Here is a 20,237-nt window from a genome sequence, read left to right as displayed (position 1 = left end):
AGCAGCAAGCAAGATGTTCAATGAAACTGTTGCAATTTTGCAAAACCACTAGAGCCCCAAACCACTAATAATAGCTGAGAAGTTTAGATTTGACAAAAGGAACCAGTCAAAGGATGAAAATATTTTGGAATACATTGCAGGACTGTGCAAACTTTCCCAATACTGTGACTTTAGAGATGGACTTTCTGATGTGTTAAGGGACTGGCTTGTATGTGGCAAACATAGTCAAAGCACTCCAAAGAAGGCATTGGCTATTGCAATATCATTAGAGATGGCAGAAAAGGATATGGCAGAATTATGAGAAAACGAGTTTAGAATGTGAAACACACAATGTCCCTGAATGATGCAAAAAGCCAAAAATGTTATCGATGTAGCAAATCCTCCCATGATGCAAATGCCTGTTGGCTCAAGAAAAAAGTCTGCAGAAAGTGTCACAGGCAAGGTCACATAGAGAGTGTGAAAGTTAGATAAAAAGCATAACCAAAGAGAAGAGCCACACAGAGTGAAAAGTTTCAAACACAAAACTAAACAAATGCATAAAGTGACAATGTGTGACTGAATCAGACAACAGAGTCTGACAAAGTTGAGCTGTCGTGCCTAGAACTATGTAGCACTTACTGACGATGATCACAAAATCATATGGATCACAACAAACGTGTCTGGTATAAAATTGAAATTGGAACTGGTTACAGCGTCAGCTTTTTTTTTGTAATTTCAGAGGCTGACTACAACAGACTCTTTTTTAAGTTACCATTAGAAAAGACCTTGGTGATGCTAAAGACCTACGCAGACAAAAAAGTGTCCCCCAAAGGCAAACTGAAAGTAAATGTGACGTAGGGGCCAAACACAGCAGTTAGAGCTTTATGCATTGAAAAGTGGAGGCCAGCACTTTCCGGACACGAACGGTTGAGAAGAATCCTATTGGATTGGCACACAGTCTAAGCTTTCAATGTGTCATCAACAGGCAACTGCAGCCCAAATGGTAGCACTAACCAGAGACTGTCACAGCTGCTTAATACTAATGAGAAGATGTTTGAGAAGGGGATTGGTAAACTCAAAGGCATGAAGGCCAGAATTGAACTGGATGAAGCAGCAATACGAAGATTCCATAAAGCACATCCAGTGGCAAATGCACTGCGTCCTAAAGTGGATACTGAACTTCAGAGCTTGGCGGCACCTGGCGTTCTCTCCAAAGTGGAGTGGAGTGATTTGGTTTTGCCCAGTGTCTTGGTGATCAAGAAAGGGAAAGTCAGAGCTGTTCACATATGTGTGGAGTTCAAAGTGCGCATCAACCCTGTGCCACGTACTGTGCAGTTCCTCTACCATGAATAGAAGACATTTTTGCATTGTTGGTAGGCAGGGAGAGGTTTTCAAAGATTGACTTGTCACAAGGTTCACTAGGTTAATTCCGGGGATGGGTGGGTTGATGTATGATGAGAGGTTGAGTAGATTGGGACTCTACTCATTGGAGTTCCGAAGAATGAGAGGCGATCTTATTGAAACATATAAGATTGTGAAGGGGCTTGATTGGGTGGATGTGGGGAGAATGTTCCCAATGATGGGTGAAACTAGGACTAGGGGGCATAATCTTAAAATAAGGGGATGCCATTCCAGGACTGAGATGCGGAGAAATTTCTTCACTCAGAGGGTAGTGGGGCCGTGGAATTTACTGCCCCAGAGAGCTGTGGAAGCTACTACACTCAATAAATTCAAAACGCAGATAGACATTTTCCTGGATAAAAATGGCATTAGGGGATACGGTGAGCAAGCAGGTAAGTGGACATGAGGCTAGGTTTAGATCAGCCATGTGATCTCCTGGACCAGTTTTCGATAGCCTGGATGGGTCGGAGAGGAATTTTCCAGATTTTTTCTCCTCAATTGGCAACTCGGTTTTTTTTCCCCGGGTGATCACATGGGTTTGGGTGGGATGAATAATAAAATAAAATGGGCGGCATGGTGCCCTGTTGGTTGGCACTGTTGCCTTGTGGGATTCGGTGAAAACTAGAGTTAAGATTGGATCAGCCATGATCTTGTTGAATGGCAGAGCAGGCTTGAGGGGCCGATTGGCCTACTCCTGCTCCTATCTCTTATGTTCTTATGTAAACTTATCTGCAAATGGAGTTTGAGGAGTCGAGCAGGAAATTCATCACAATCAACATTCACAAGGGACTGTGCCAGAATAACCGTCTGGTCTTTGGCGTCACATCAGCTCCAGCAATTTGGCAAAGAGCCATGGACCAAGGGCTCCAAGATATCCCAGAAACACACCGTTACCTTGATGACATCATTGTGACTGGCAAGAATGATGAAGAGCACCTCAGAACCTTGGTAAAATGCTTAGCAGGCTGAGTGATTATGGTCTGCGCACAAAGAGAGAAATGTGAGCTTTTCATGAATGAAATCTCATATTGTGGACATGTCATTGACAAGCAGGGCTTACGTAAGTCACAAGGGAAGATTGAAGCAGTGCTATAGGCACCCAAACTGGAAAATATGTCACAACTCAGGTCATGGTTGGGCTTTGTAAACTACTACCACCAGTTTTTCCCAAATGTTGCTACAGTGCTGCACCCATTGAATACACTGTTGCAGACAGGAGCAAAGTGGGAATGATCAGAAAGATGTGAAAAAGCATTCAAAGAAACAAAGAGATTAATAACATCCGATAACATGCTCCCCCATTATAACCCATCCCTGCCCATCAGACTGGCATGTGATGTGCCCCTTGTTGCATTGGTGCCATTTTGTCACACATTTAGAGAGCTGGATCTGAACATCCGATTACATTTGCTTCAAGATCACTGATGATCGCAGAATGCGCAGATCAACTGAGAGGCCCTTAGTCTAGTGTGGGGAGTAAAGAAGTTCCACCACTTCCTCTATGGACAGAAGTTTAATCTGGTGACAAACCACCAGCACCCTGTGTCCATTTTCAATTCTAGGAAGGGAATTCCAGTGATTTCTGCTACCTGCTTGCAACACAGGCACTTTTCCTGGGAGCCCACTCTTATGACATAAGAGTTCAAGGGTACCAAACAACGCAGCAACGCTGACAGCTTGTTACGTCTTCCAATATTGGCAACTGAAAGAGAAAAGTCTTCATACTGTGTCCCAGCGGAAGTGATCCACACCACATCAGTGAGCAACTTCCTTTTTGCGTATTGGAACAGGAATCTGAGATCTCGCATTGACCTATGAGGGAAGTGCAGAATAAGCAGTTCAGCCAGTTGCCAAGTAACTAAACAAGGAGCTATGAGATTGGACAGGAAGTCCTAGTGTGTGTACAACAAGATGGACACATTACAGGCACCAGCCTTGCCTCTCAGTGATGATCATGCCACCCACAGTAATGTGAGAACGTTGTGTTTGACAAGACACCAGCCAAACCTGATGCCACTCCACAGGTCCAAAGGTGCTATTCTGAAAGAAACAGAGCGCCACCCAAAAGACAAAATCTTCAGTGTAGTGAAGTTAGTTATGGACTGTTATTGTGTAAGTGTGTTTACTTGAATATGGCTTCTAAAGGGGAAATTGTACATATACAGTTTGTTATATTAATCTAAAGGGGAAGAAACGTAATGTATGATCTATTACTCCCCCCTTGGAAGTTTTCATGTTTTACTGTTTTGTAACATTGCATCACAGTGGATTTAATTTGGATTTTTTGACACTGATCAACAGAAAAGGTTCTTTCATGTCACACAAACTTATTCAAGTTGGTCTAAATTTATTACAACTATTAAAATAATTAATTACATATGTATTCACCCCTTCAAGTCATTTTTAAGTATATACTGCCTTGAGTCTGTGTGGATGGGTCTATATCAGCTTTGCACATCAGGAGACTGCAATTTTTCCCCATTCTTAAAAATAAAACTGCTCAGCCCTTTTCAAGTTCAGCCACAAATTCTCAATTGGATTGAGGATTGGACTCTGACTTGGCCATTCCAGGACATTAACTTTGTGATTAAGCCATTCCTGTGTAGCTTTGTCTTTATGCATGGGGGTCATTGTCTTGCTGGAAAACAAATCTTCTCCCAAGTCACAGTCCTCTTGAAGACTGCATCAGGTTTTCCTCTAGGATTTTCCTGTATTTTGCAGTATTCATTTTACCCTCTACCTTCACAAGCCTTCCAGGGCCTGCTGCAGTGAAGCATCCCCACAGCATGACGCAGCCTCCACCATGCTTCACGGTATGGATGGTGTGTCTTTGATGATGTGCAGTGTCTGGCTTATGCCAAACATAGCATTTAGTCTGATGGCCAAAAGCTCAATTTTGGTTTCATCAGACCATAGAACCTTCTTCCAGCTGGCTTCAGAGTCTCCCACATGGCTTCTGGCAAGCTCTAGCTGAGATTTCATTTGAGTTTTTATCAACAATGGCTTTCTCTTTGCCACTCTCTCATAAAGCTGCAACTGGTGAAGTACCTGGGCAACAGTTGTATGTGCAGTTTCTCCCTTAGCCACTGAAGTTTGTAACTCCTCCAGAGCAGTCAAAGGTCTCTTGGGGCCTCCCTCCAGTCACTCACGCACGGTCACTCAGTTTTTGAGGACTGCCTGCTCTAGGCAGATTTACAGCTGTACTGTATTCTTTCCATTTCTCGATGCTTGACTTAACTGAACTCCAGGGGATATTCAGTGACTTGGAATTTTCTTGTATCCATCTCCTGACCTGTGCTTTTCAATAACCTTTTAGCAGAGTTGCCTGGAGTGTTCTTTTGTCTTCATGGTGTAGTTTTTACTTTAATCAATTGAAACACCTTGACTGCACACAGGTGATCTCCATTATGTGACTTCTAAAACCATTCAGCTGTGGCAGTGATGACTCAGTGTGTCATATTAAAGGGGGTGAATACTTATGCCATCAATTATTTTGTTTTATATTTCTAATTAATTTAGATCACTTTGTAGGATCTGTTTTCACTTTGACACAAAAGAGTCTTTTTCTGTTGATGAGTGTCAAAAAAAAAGCCAAATTAAATCAATTGTGATTCAATGTTGTAAAACAATAGGACTTGAAAACTTTCAGGGGAAGGCGAATACTAATTATAGGCACTGTACCAGTTAACTTCTCCGAGTGCAAGCCTTCATTTATTTGATATGTAGTTATACAGACACAACAAAGTCAGAATCATCATCTTCTTAGGATGTCTTGAGGGATTGAGGATGACTCATTTCCACTGTTTAATTTGATGTGTTTAATTAGCCCATAGTAAGACTGGCAGACCCTTCCAGAGGATGCAACGGGTGGTGCCTGATGGTCTATGAGCTGTTGATGGTCTTTGAACTGTTCTGTACCATTTGTCTGGGTTTTCGGCCTTCAGGATTCCAGATTCTGCTTCAGCATTTTGAGTTCACCGGGAAAATTGAGGCCCAGTGTCTGTGAAACCACAAATCTGCCAAAGACTGCCATTACGGGGGTTAGAGGACTGTGTATGTGAGTGTGTGGGTGGGTATGTAGGAAGGAGTAACTGGTCTTTTTTCGCTGTTGTTGTTCAGAAGATGTTTTACATTCAGTCAATGGCACCTTCTACCATAGGGGAGTCTGTATAGCATTCCGAGAAAAGGCACCTGCTGGTTTTGCTTGTTGTTTTCATATAAGGGAGGAAATATTATTAACCATTCTTGAAAAAGTAGTTGGTGTTCTCTGACACACATCTGCATGTGTCAGTTTTTACCCACCCCTCTCCTTGCTCTGGTATTTTCCCTGTAACTGTACAAGGTGTGACAGCCGTGTCTTCACCTCCTCCCTTACCCTTCTAGGTGAGGCAGAGGTTCACTTGCAGCGTCATCTACCCCACTTGGTGCTCACGATGTTCCATTTCCAGCTTAATGATATGCTTCCTGGAGCTTAGTGACTGGAACTGTGTGGAACTCTCCAAGTAGGTATGACCAATGATTTGTACTGTTGTAGCACAAAGTCCCAAATCCTCTACTCTGTGCCCTCACTAATGATGGGAAGTGTGTTTACCAACTTTACCAACCTCTCTGGATGTGTTGTTACTTTCAGTGTTTGACAACACTCGCTCGGCCTTACCATTTGCTGTGTAAGTCCTGCCCTGGTTAACTTTCCAAAATTCATTTCTTTCTCCTTGGGCTACTGTATCAGTTGATGTAGGTCCTATTGAATTCTTCACTGCTACAACAATTTTGGTGTCATCCACAAACTTACCAACCATGTTAATTGGATTGTAATCTAGATCGTTTATATTGGACCCAGCATTGAGTTTTGGTGTGTAATTTCTGTGTGTCGTTGTTCAGTTATTGCTTACAACCTAATAATGGTAGAAAATGAGTTTTAATACCATGTCTAATGTCAGTAGTATTGATAAAGTTCAATAATATCAATGACATTCTTAAAGCTTAATTTTGCTCATAGCGGCTTGTATCTGCTATCGCTGTTCAAGTTTCCCTAAGGACAATGCTATTTATTATATTATTAATAAGAATGATGTTGTTAATCAGTGGTAGTTATATCCTGTAATCTGAACTTAGCTACATTGAAATGTTATCCTTCTTACTTATTCATATAATGAATTCTGTCATGCATTGGAGGTTTAAATTATTTAAGAGAAGTTGAATTCTATTTGATAGTCTCCAGAGAACAAAACATATTTAAAAAGAAAAATGTTGCAGATGCTGAAAATTTGAGATAAAAACAGAAAATCATAGAAAATGAAATTCTTTTGGTTGGTCCCAAAGCCAAAAGAGATAAACTTCTTGATAAACTTAGGAACTTGGCTCCTTTTGTAAATCACAAGTAACTACCCTGGGTGTTATCCTTGATTTAGACTTGAATTTTAAATCCCACATCAAGTGACCAGAAGAGCATTTCTACACTTAAAAATATTGCAAAAGTATGTTTGTTTCTGCTATGTAATGATGCTGAAAATTAATTCACACCTTCATACCGAATCGAGTAGGTTACTGCAAAACACTTTTTACTGTCTTTCCAAAGCAATCTATTGACAAACTTCAACACATTCAGAATGCTGCTGCTCCAGGATGAAGGAACATATCACTCCCATTCTCGATACCCTGCACTGGCTTCCTGTATCTTTCAGAATTGATTTTTAAAGTTATCTTACTTGTTTTTAAAGTATAGTCTGGGACAGGAGCATCAAATAATTGTTTTTGTTTTATAATCTTGCTTGAGCAGTCAGGGCTTCTTTCACCAGTCTCTTAAATTTAAACAATCTCCCTGTGGTAAACTCTGTATACCTGTCTGGACACGCCCCTCTGCTGACTGCTCCTGTGGCTCCTCCCACAGACCCCTGTATAAAGGCGATTGGAGGCACTGCTCCTCCCTCAGTCTCCGAGATGTAGTGGGCTCCCTTTTTTGCTCCTGCCTCCGAGAGTTATTGATGGTGCATCACTCCCTCAAAAGATAAACGGCAGGTCAGTTTTCTTAAACTAAGCTCCTGAACTGTGGAATTTAAAACCTAAAGCCATAGGGGATTCAGACTCAGTTGACACTTTTAAACATCAGCTCAAAAACCTATTTATTTAACCTTGCTTTTAACTAACATGTTTCTGTCTTTAATTTTCATGTTTGTTTTTATTTTATTTTTATGTTTGTTCTTTTATCCCATTGTAAAGCACTTTGAACGACATCATCGGTATGAAGACGCTCTATAAATAACATTTATTATTATAGAAATACTTTTCATATCAGATAGCATCTCTAGGGAGAGAGACATAATTAACAATTTGTGTTGATGACCTTGATTCAGCAAAAGACTTGCATTTATGTAAATACATTTCATGTCTTTAACAAAATACAAATCTCTTGAATTGTAATCACTGATGTCCCTTTAAGTCCAGAGGGAACTTATGCGCATTATCTCAAATAAGCAGCAATATGAAAGTGATAAGTTAGTGATAAGAATTGAAGAATAAATATTGGTCCAAACACTAATGTTAATTCTGTTAATTCATTTCCTTGGAGAACAATTTTAACAACCTTTCTCTAAGGAAATGGATTACAACTGCTGAACGTGAAGAATATGGATGGCGTGAAATGTAAACTTTGTTTCATTCTGCTCAGGTTATTTGAGCATTTTCTGTTTTTATACCAAGATGTAATCATTGTCAATAAAAATAGACTAGGTGTCAACTAGGTGTTTTCTTTTTAAAAAGTCTACGGATTTGCCCTTTACCTGATTTAACATGTTTTTATGATTATGATTTTTTTTCAGGTATTGTGGAGAAAGGCCTTCAATCATGATGATATTTCTGAAGAAATTAGGATATGAGGTAACCATATAACAATTGTTGCTTCGGGATAAATATTATTAACTGTTGAGGAATTGCTGTAATTCCCTGAGAGTATAATGGATCAAAATAAATTTGGAAATATTCTGTAGAGCTGGAAGATGGATAGTTTGAGAAGTTTTATAACTATTAACTTCTCAATCATTGTCACTGTCATATTTCCTTTCTGGACTAAGTAGCACATGCAGATTACCCATGGAGTTTCCTTTGTGATATGCAGTCAGACAGTGTGGAAATGGGTTCCTTGGCCCAACTAATCCCAGGGAAAACTACTATCTGTATTCTTTATAATCTTCTATAACTCATGTCACCTGTGAGTCTAATACAAACCAAGGAAAGAAATCCCGATCTACGCAACGTCTCCTTATACCTCAGCCACCCGCCCCCCCCCCCCCCCCCCCGAGTCCAGGGAACATCCTGGCAAATCTTTTTCTAGTTTAATAATATCTTTCTTATAACAGTCTGACCAAAACAGTATACATTGCTCCAAATGTAGCCTCATCAGTTTTTTTATATAACTCTAGCATAACTTCCCAGCGACTATACTCAGTGCCCTAGCAGAAAACCAATTTGCCAAACATCATCTTCATCACTCTTATCTACCTATGATGCTGCCTTCTGTGAATTATACACTCATACTCCAAGGCTTCTCTGTACCTCAACACTCCACAGCGTCCTACCCTTCACTATATGTCCTACCTCCCAAAATGCAATACATTCCATTTTTTTCTGGTATGAAAGCCATTCACCAATATTCAGCACACATACCTAAATGATTAAGATTCCCCTGTAATTTTTCTTAAAGTCCTACATTATCTAGAACCCCACCTATTTTAATATCATCCGCAAAGTACTAACCATGTTTTGTATATTTAACATCCAAATTTTCAATATAAATTACAAATAAGAGAAGTCCAGCACCAATCCTTGTGGCATAGCACTAGACATTGGCCTCCAGTCCAAGAAACAACCCTCAACCATCATCCCTTGTATCCTTCCAGTGAGCTCATTGTAAATCAATTCTATCTTTCCCTGGATCCCATGCAACTTAACCTTTCATACTAGCCTGCCATGAAGGACCTTGTTAAAGGCCTTGTCTGAGCCACAGCACTCATGGACTTCAGGAGATCTAGGCCTCATATGGAGCCAGTGATCATTAATGGAGAATGTGTGGAGCAGGTTAAGACCTACAAGTATCTGGGAGTACAGTTAGACGAGAAGCTAGACTGGACTGCCAACACAGATGCCTTGTGCAGGAAGGCACAGAGTCGACTGTACTTCCTAAGAAGGTTGGCGTCATTCAATGTCTGTAGTGAGATGCTGAAGATGTTCTATAGGTCAGTTGTGGAGAGCGCCCTCTTCTTTGTGGTGGCGTGTTGGGGAGGAAGCATTAAGAAGAGGGACGCCTCACGTCTTAATAAGCTGGTAAGGAAGGCGGGCTCTGTCGTGGGCAAAGTACTGGAGAGTTTAACATCGGTAGCTGAGCGAAGGGCGCTGAGTAGGCTACGGTCAATTATGGATAACTCTGAACATCCTCTACATAACACCATCCAGAGACAGAGAAGCAGTTTCAGCGACAGGTTACTATCGATGCAATGCTCCTCAGACAGGATGAAGAGGTCAATACTCCCCAATGCCATTAGGCTTTACAATTCAACCGCCAGGACTTAAGAACTTTTTAAAAGCTATTATTAATGCTTTTTGAGATAGTGATTTAGATGCATATCATATTTTTTACTGAGTTAAGTATTGTATGTAATTAGTTTTGCTACAACAAGTGTATGGGACATTGGAAAAAAGTTGAATTTCCCCATGGGGATGAATAAAGTATCTATCTATCTATCTATCTATCTATCTATCTATCTATTTCCCTTATTTTGTTAGCTTCCTTCGTTTCTCCATAGTAAAAACAAGAGAAAAATTCATTAAAAACCTTACTTATTTCCTTTGGTTCTACACACAGACAAGCATGCTGATCTCTAAGAGGACCTATTGTCTCCCTAACCACCCTTTTGCTTTTAATATTCCTATATTGCCTCACTTTGCCTGCCAATTCCTTCTCGTAACCTTTTCTTATTCTCCAAACTTCTCTCTAAGTGCACTTCTACAATTCTTGTAGATTCCTATTTCCCAGTTGTTTATGTGCAATGTATGCCTCCTTCTTTTTCTAACCAGGGTTCCCAAAACCTGCCAGCTTTGCCCATCAGGAACATGTAGGTCCTGAGCTTTTCACATCACACTTTAAAAGGCCTCCCACTTGGAAGACATTCCTTCCCCTGCAAACAAACTTGTCCAATCAATTCTTGCAAGATCCTACCCTAACAACTCCAAACTTTGTTCTAGTTCAGGACTTTAACCTGTGAGTCTGCCATGCCTTTCTCCATAGCTATTTTAAAACTAATAGAATCATGGTAACTGGACCCAAAATGCTGTCTGGCAGACACATCCATCATTTGCCCTTCCTCATTCCACAGGAGGAGGTCCTGTGTTGCGGTGTACCTAGACATCTTTTTACTTCCCTGTCTACCTGCGATGCCACATTCAGAAGAATATGTACTTGTGCTCTAGTGTCTATCCATTCCACAACACTCACCAGGGCCCTATCACTTACTGCAGAGTTCTACCCTGGTTTGATCTCCCAAACTCTCACACCTCAAATTTGTCTGAACAGAATGGCACTTACTACTACTTGGTCCAGTTCCCTAGCTGATCAAAATCCTCTTGTAATTTTTAATGACCTAGTTAACTGTCTATGATAGTATCTATTTTAATGTCATCTGTACATTTACTAATGATGCCTTGTACATTCTCATCAAAATGGTTTTTATAAATGATACTCAACAACTTGCCCAGAACTACTCTTTATGGCACGTTATAAATAACTAGCCTCCAATCCAAAAAACAACTTTCCACCATCAGCCTCTGCTTTCCACCATCAAGACACTGAACCAGCTCTCCACAGATCCTGTGCAATCTCATCTTCTGGAGTGGTGTTCAGTGTGGATCCTTTAGCCTCGCGAAAGTCCACCACCCTGACTCATCAACTCTCTCGGTTACCTCCTTGAAGCATTCTAACGTGCACAAACTACCCCTGATGAGTCCTTGTATATCCAAATACTGACAGAACCTGTCCCTCAGAATTGCGGTGAGCAAAATGCCCACCACTGAAAAAGGCTAATAGAATATAGAAGAGTACAGTACAGGAACAGGCCCTACAGACCCCAATGTTGTGCCAAACCAATTTGTAACTTAATTAATCTTTTCTTCCTACCCAATGTCTATATCCTTCCAATTTCCTCACAATCACATGCTTATCTGAATGTCTCTTAAAAGTGACTAATATTTCTGCCTCTTCGACCACCTGAGACAGCATTCCAGGCACCCACCACTCTGTGTTTTTAAAAATAGCCCCTCACATCTCCTTTGAAGTGACCCCCTTTCACCTTCAATGCACAACCTCTGGTATTAGACATTTCAACCCTTGGAAAAAAAGATACTGTCTGTCTAACTCTACCCATGCCTCTCATAACCTTATAAATGTCTATCAGCTTCTGCCACTCCAGAGAAAACAACCCAAGTTTGTCCAACCTCTTGTGATTGTACATGTCCTCAACTCCAGGCAAGGTCCTAGTAAACCACTTCAGCATCCTCTCCAAAGCCTAGACATCCTTCCAAAAATGTGATGACCAGAAATGTATGTAATATGCCAGATGCAGACTAAAAAGAGTTCTGCAGAGCTGCAAAATGACTTTTGAACTCAGTGCCTTGACTAATAGAGGCAAGCATGCCATATGCCTTCGAAACCCCCCTATCAGCCTGTGTGGCCACTTTCAAGAAGCTATAAACTTGGATGCCAAGGTCCCTCTTGCATAACACTGTTAAGGATCTTGCCATTAACAGTGTACTGTCTCTTTGCATTTGACCTACCAAAGCACGGACCTCACATTTGGCCAGGTTAAACTCCTCCTGCCATTTCTCCACCCATACCTGCAGCTGACCAATATGCCATTGGATTTTTTGACAGTCTCCTACACTATACAGAACACTACCAATCTTTGTTCATCTGCAAGCTTACAAACCCACCCATCAACGTTTTCATCCAGGTTACTTACGTGCATGACAAACATCAGAGGTCCCAGTACAAATCACTGTGGAAGAGCACTAATCACAGACCACCATCTAAAATAAGTCCCGTTGACCTCTATCCTCTGTCTGCTATGGACAAGGCAGTTCTGAATCCAAATGGCTATTTCACCATGATCCCATGCATCTTTATCTTCTGGATGAGCCTCCCATGACGGACCTTATCAAATGCCTGACTTAAATCCATGTAAGCAACATCCATAGCTCTACCTTCATCAATCACCCTCATCACCTCGTCAAAAAACTGCTTAAATTAGTAAGACAGGACATGTCCTGCACAAAGACAGACTGGCTCTCCCTAATTAGGCCATGGTTCTCCAAATGCTCATGAATCGTATCCCTACAAATTCTTTCCTGTAACTTTGCTACCACTGATGTGAGCCTCACAGGTCTACAGTTTCCAGGATTATCCCTGATTTCTTTCTTGAATAATGGAACAACATTAGCTACTCAGGGACTTTGCCTATGGCTAGATAGGGTACAAATATATTGGTCAAGGCCCCAGTAATCTCTTCTCTTGCCTCTCTTAATGACCTGGATTATATCCCATCAGGCCTCAGGGACTTATCCATTTTATTGCTCTTCAAGAAACCCAACACTACCTCCTCGCTTTTGATGTATGCATAGAATGCTTTGGAATTCTCTTTAATGCTACTTGCCAAGGACTTTTTGTAGCTGTTCCTGGGTTTCCAAATTGCATTCTTGAATTATTTTGGGGCTTCTTGCTTCCTGAGCTTTACATACTTCCCTTTTCTTGTTGACTAAGTTCATCACCTCTCTCGACATCCAAGGTTCTCTTACTTTGCCATCCTTGTCTTTCCTTCTTATTTGAACAGACATGTCTTGCATTCTGTGTAGTTAGTATTTAAACACACTCCATGTATCAGATATGGACTTGCCCACTAACAGTACTTCCCAATTAACTCTTCCTAGTTCCTGCCTAGTGCTCTGCTGATTTGCCCTGTTGCAGTCTAAAATTCTCCCGCAGGTCCATACTTATTATCTATAGTGATCTTAAAACTTAAGGAGTTGTGGTAATTGTTCCCCAATTGTTCACCCACTGAAAGGTTGGTCATCTGGCCAAGCTCAGTACCAGCCAGGTCCAGTACAGCTCCTGCTCCTCAGAATCAGATTTAATATGCTGTGAAATCTGTTATCTTTACTGCAGCAACACAATGAAATACACGATTAATAAACATAGAAAACAAAAATAGTTACATTAAGTAATTATATGTATATTAAATAGTTAAGTTAAAGTAAGTAAAGCAAAATAACAAATAAAGCTGTAGTGATGTAGTGTTCATGAGTTTAACGTCCATTTAGAAATGGAATGGCAGAGGGGAAGAAGCTGTTCCTGAATCATTGAGTTTGTTCCTTCAGGCTTCTGTATCTCCTTCCTGATGGTACCAATGTGAAGAGGGCATGTCCTGGGTGGTGGGATCCTTAATGATGGATTCTAACTTCCTAAGGCACCACTCGTTGAAGATGTTGAAGATGTCTTGGATACTACGGTGGCTGGTGCCCACGATAGAGCTGACTAATTTTACAAGTTTCTGCAACTTATTTTGATCTTGTGCGGCAGCCTTCCCCCTCGTATACCAGACGGTGATGCAGCCAGTCAGAATGCTCTCCACGGTACATTTGTAGAAGTTTGAGTATTTTTGTTGACAAACCAAATCTTCCCAAACTCCAAATGAAATATAGCTACTGTCTTGCCTTCTTTATAGCTGCAATAATGTGTTGCATCCAGGTTAGTCCTCAGAGATCTTGACACCCAGGAACCTGAAATTGTTCTCTCTCTCCACTTCTGATCCCTCTATGAGGATTGGTTTGTGTTCCCTTGTCTTATCCTTCCTGAAGTCTACAGTCAGCTCTTTGGTTTTGCTGACATTGAGTGCAAGGTCCTCTTATTGTTGAACAATCTATGTACTTATTTAAAGAAGCCTTCCTGGATGCACCTAATAGATTTTGCACCAGGAAAGTCCCAGTTTATATTGCGGAAATTGAGGTCCCCCATGACAGCGACCCTATTATTTTTACACCTTTCCTTAATCTGCCAGCATGTCTGTTCCTCTGTTGTTGTGGCTTTTGGAGTGTCTGTAGTACAATCCCAACCGAGTTTACATCCTTCCTGTTTCTGAGTTTTATCCATACAGACTCAGTTTTTGAGCCCTGCATTATGTCCCCTCTTAGTGCAGCTGTGATATTGTCCCTAATTAGTAGTCAACTCCCCCACCTCTTTTACCTCCCCGCTATCTTTTCTAAAAGATCAAACCCTGGGACATTAAGCATCTATTCCCATCCCCCTCTCAACCAAATCTCTGTAATGGCCACAACATCATAGTTCCATGTACTGATCCATGCTCTAAGTTCATCACCTTTACCCATAATACTCCTAGTATTTAAATACGTGCTCACGCACGCACACGTTCATTTGTTACACGATGCTGAAAAGCTAATTCATGCCTTTATATCAAATAGACTAGGTTACTGCAATGCACTTTTTACAAACCTTCCAAACCAATCTTCAAGTCATTCAGAATGCTGTTGCTAGACTTGTACTCAAAAGCAGGATAACGGAACATAGCACTCCCATCCTAGCTACTCTGTATTAGCTTCCTGTACCTTTTAGAATTGATTTTAAAGTTACTTGTTTCTGAAGCTCTTACAGGTTTGTGACCGAAGTACCTCACAGAATCGTTTTCGTTTTGTAATCCTGCTTGAGCTCTCAGGTCTTCTTTTTCTGCAAGTCTCTTAAATTTAGACAATCTTCTACAAAAGATAATTGGCAGGTCAGCTTTTATAAACTATGCTCCTAAACTGAGGAACTCAATATTTAAAATTATAAGGGATGCAGACTCGGTTGACACTTTTAAATGATACCTCAAAGCCTGTTCATTTAAGCTTGCTTTTAACTAACATTTTTTGTCTTTTATTTTCATGTTTATTTTTACTTTTTTATTTAATTTTCATGTTTGTACTTTTATCCCATTGTAAAACACTTTGAACTACATCATCTGACTGAAAAGTGCTCTATGAATAAAGTTGTTACTTCAAACCATCTGTCTCATCATATCTATGACTTTGCACCTGCTTGTTTTTACTGACCCTGGCGTCTATATTTCCCTCCACTTTCTGAACTGATGCTCTGGATCCCATCCTCTGCCAAACTAATTTAAACACTCCCTAGTGGCACTGCTGAACCTCCCTGCCAGAATATTGGGTCCCCTCCCGATCCTCTTGTACAGGTCACCCTGGCCCCAGAACAGGTTCCAATGATCCAAGAATCTGAAGCCCTTCTCCTTGCACCAATTCCTCAGCCACTCATTCATCCGTACTGTCAGCCTATTCCTGACCTACCTAGCATATGGCGCTGGGAGTAATTTAGAGATTACTACCTTAGAGGTCCTTCTCTTCATTCTCTTTCCGAACTCCCTATACTCCCTGTACAGGACCTCTTCCCACTTTCTACCCACGTCTTTGTGCCAATGTGCACTATGACCTCTGGCAGCTCTCCCTCTGTCTTGAGAATATTCTGTCACCGCTCTGAAACATCCTGAACCCTGGCTGCCAGCAGGCGACAAACCACCCTGATGTCATTTCTGCAGCCACAGAATCTCTTGCTGGGCCCCTAGCACTTGTATCACTATCGCTCTGCCTGACTTTACCCTTCCTTGCTAAGCCTCGGAGCAAGCCACGGGGTCACCGGTCTGGCAGTGGCTGCTGCAGCTACTGTGCTATGACAGGCCACCCTCCTCCTACCCCCCAGCAGTATGTGAAGGGGTATACTTGTTACTAAGAGCAATGGTCACAGAGGAACCCTGCACTTACTATTTATTCCCCTTACTTCTCCAAGTGGTTACCCTACAGACCCTACAGTCTGGGTTTGACCACATCAATAAAAGTTACATCTTTGAGTTTTTCAGCCTCCTGAATGGTCCCGAGTACACCCACATCTAGCTCCAGTTCCTTGACCTTGTCAGTCAAGAGCTGAAGTTGGGTGTACTTCTTGCAGATATCGTCATCAGGGAAACTGTTAGGTATCCTGCGATCCCATTTCTTACAGGAGGAGCATTCCACTGTCTCAATTACCCACCTGCCTGCACTTGTTATACCTTTGACTCTAATTTCTTAAGCTCAAATTCTGCAATCAACTAAATGATTCAAAAAGGTGCAGCACCCTTTACCTCCACCTGTTCTTGATGAAGTCCGTTGAGCCAAATCCTCCCACCCAAATCTGGCATATTCACACAATAGCCACATTGCTAACACCCCGCTTCTTTTCATTTTGCAAAGTTACTGATACATCAAGTAATCTCCTGACAGTGTCTGCTCACTTTTTAAAATTGGTGCATAAATTCCAGAAGGAACTATCTCCAACTTGCTCCATGATCTCCTGCTTTGCTGACAGTGGTCTTTAGTTCCTTGGCTTGACTTTGCTGCAGTTTTTAAAGAACAGTATAAAATTAGCCACCCAGTAGTCCTCTGGAACTTTAGCTAAAGATGAAGCAGGAATCTCTGCAGTGGCCTCTGCAGTTGCCTTCCTGTGTTAAGTAGCTTTTATTGTTCTCTATTCCCAGAGGCAGCATTACTCTTACAATAAAGCAAAAAGTAACAGTAATGAGTGGGTTTGTGGTAAGAGATCCTTGCTTAAATAGCCAATGACACCTTTAGTGATTTTGGAGATGAACAAAAATTAACATATGCAAAGATAATTACTGGTTTTGATTTGTTTCTTTTGTAGACAAGGCAAATATAGATACATTTGGCCAATGTTGGGTAGATATTTGTTTTGCTGAAAGCATGTAGTACTAGAGCAATGTGTCCAGTACTAAATCTTGGAGTTTGCCTGGGCCCATGTTCTTGCTCAGTATTTTGTTCCCTGACTAATAAAAGCAAGCATTCCATACCTCTTCTTGACCACCTTATTGACCTATGTACCCACTTTCAAGGAGCTCTGAACTTGGATCCCAAGATCTCTCTGTTCAGTAACACTATTAAGGGCCTTGTCTCTTTGCATTTGCCCTACTGAGGTGCAGCACCTCACATTTATCAGGCTTAAACTCTATTTGCCCTTTTTTTGGCTCATATCTGCAACTGATCTATATCATGCTGTATTCTTTGCCAGAGTTCTACACTATCCACAACTCCATCAATCTTGCTATCATCCTCAAATTTACTAACATTTTCATCCAGGTCATTTATATACATTACGGGCAGCAGAGGTCTCAGCACCGATCCCTGTGGAACTCCACTAATTATAGACTTCCAGCTCAAATAAGTCCCTTCAACCACCACCCTCTGTCTTCGATGTGCAAGCCAGTTCTGAATCCAAACAGTCCATTTGCTGCGGGCCTCTTGGATCTTGAACTTCTGGATTAGCCTCCAATGAGGGACTTTGTTAAACAATCCAAGTTCATACCTCCTTGAAAGTGGCTACACAGGTCAATAAGGGGGGCCCAAAAAGGCTTATGGAATGCTTGCTTTTATTAGCTGAGGCACTGAGTTCAAAAGTCAGGAGGTTATATTGCAACTTTATAAACTCTGGTTAGGCCACATGTTGTCCATGTAGACAATGTTCCCTGACCTACCCTCATCAATCTCTCTTGTCACCTTGTCGGAAAACTCAATCAAGTTGATAAGGCATGACCTGCCATGCAGAAAGCCATGCTGGCTCTCCCTAATTAGGCCATGGGTTTCCAAATGCTCATATATCCTATCACTAAGAATTTTCTCCAGCAATTTCCCTACAACTGATGTGAGACTCACTGGTCTATAGTTCCCAGGGTTTTTCCATGTTCCCTTCTTAAATAGAGGTACAACATTAGCCAGTCGTCCAGGACCTCGCTTCTGGCTAGAGAGGACAAAAAGATACTGCTTAAAGGCCCAGAAATCTCATATTTTGCCTCTTCCATGAACCTGGGGTAAATCCCATCAGGCCCTGGGGACTTGTCCACCTTAATACTCATTAGGAAGCCCAACACTTCATCCATCTTGACTTCTAAACATCCTAACATATTTATACACTCAGTATAATCTCCTGGTCCTCCATTGAGGACCTGAATCACCCCAACCACAAACTGTTCCAGCTGTTACCATCTGGGAAACGGTACCGCGGCATAAAAGCCAGAATAGATCAGGTTTTTTTTTGGAAAGAGATGAGGAATTTCTTTAGCCAGAGAGTGGTGAATTTATGGAATTTGTTTCCACAGGCAGTTTTGGAGACTACCTTTATATGTATTTAAGGCAGAAGTTGATAGATTCTTGATGGCCAGAGCATGAAGGGATATGGGGAGAAGGCAGGAGATTGAGCCTGAGAGGAAAATTGGATTAGGATGATGAAATAGCAGAGCAGATTCGATAGGCTAAATGTCCTAATCCTTTATCATATGGTCTGTCTGCTGGAGTTTGGAAAGAGGTGTCTCTTGATAGTGAATACTGTGCTTATCACTATCAAAAATTCCTCCTTACCTCTGTTCTAAAAGGTCGACCTTTATTTTTAAGGCTGTGCCTCTAGTTCTGGATACCCCCACCATAGAAAACATCCTCTCCATATCCACCCTCTCTAGTCCTTTCAACATTCGGTAGGTTTCAATGAGATCCCCCCCGCATTCTTCAAAATTGCAGCAAGTACAGATCCAAAGTTGCTGAATGCTCCTCACATGTTACCCCCTTCATTCCTGGAATCATCCTTGTGAACCTCCTCTGGATTCTCTCGAATGACAACCCATCCTTTCTGAAGTATGGGGTCCAAAACTGTTGACGATACTCCTAGTGTGGCCCGACTGGTGTCTTATAAAACCTCAGCATTATCTCCCTGCTTTATATTCTATTCCCTTGAAATAAATGCCAACATTGCATTTGTCTTCTTTACTACAGACTCAACCAGTAAATTAACCTTCTGGAAGTCTTGCATGAGGACTCCAAAGTTACACTGCACCTCTGATGTTTGAACTTTCTCACCATTTAGATAATAGTCTGCACTATTGTTACTTTTTCTTCCATCTGCCACTTTTTTCCAATTTGTCTTAAGTCCTGCTGCAATCGCATTGCTTCCTCAGCATAGCCTACCCCTCTATCTATCTTCATATCATCTGCACACTTTGCCACAAAGCCATCAATTCCATTATCTAAATCATTGACAAACAATGTAAAAAGTAGTGGTCCCTGAAGAACACCACTATTCACTGGCAACCAACCAGAAAAGGGCCCCTTTATTCCCATTCACTGCCTCTTGGCTATTCCTTTATTCTTGGCTATGCCAGTATCTTTCCTGTAATGCTTTGGGATTTTATCTTGTTAAGCAGCCTCTCGTGTGGCACCTTATCAAATAAATCCAAGTAAATGATATCTACTACCTCTCCTTTGTTCACCCTGTTTGTTACTTCCTCGAAGAACTTTATCAGATTTGTCAGGCACAAATTCCCTTTACAGAAACCATGCTGACTTTGACTTATTTTATCATTACTCTCCAAGTACCCCGAAACCTCACCCTTAATAATAGACTCCAACACTTTCCCAGCCACTGAGATTAAGCTCACTGGCTTATAATTTCCTTCATTTTGCCTTTCTCCCTTCTTAAGGAGTGGAGTAACATTTTCAATCTTCCAATACTCTGGGACCATGCCAGATCAAGTAATGCTTGAAAGATCATGACCAATCTATCTGTTATCTCTTCAGCAATCTCTCTCAGGACTCTGGGATGTTGTCCATCTGGTCCAGGTGACTTATCCACCTTAAGACCTTTGAGTTTGTCTAGCACTTTGTAATAGCACTAGCACTCACTCCTGCTCCTTGACACTCAGGGATATCTGGCCTGA

General features: G+C 41.3%; 1 protein-coding gene across 1 annotated transcript in view; it reads left to right on the top strand.

Moving 5' to 3' along the window:
• The window catches only part of LOC140725089 (uncharacterized), a 133,672-nt gene that overhangs the window by 108,219 nt on the left and 5,216 nt on the right, over positions 1–20,237 (top strand). The window contains exon 13 of the mRNA XM_073040091.1: positions 8,199–8,256. Coding sequence (XP_072896192.1) covers positions 8,199–8,256 — 58 coding nt within the window. The remainder of the gene's footprint in view (positions 1–8,198; positions 8,257–20,237) is intronic.

This window comes from Hemitrygon akajei, chromosome 3 (genome assembly GCF_048418815.1).
Source record: "Hemitrygon akajei chromosome 3, sHemAka1.3, whole genome shotgun sequence".
In the NCBI taxonomy this organism is placed as follows: Eukaryota; Metazoa; Chordata; class Chondrichthyes; order Myliobatiformes; family Dasyatidae; genus Hemitrygon; species Hemitrygon akajei.
This window is presented reverse-complemented; position numbering and strand designations above follow the sequence as displayed.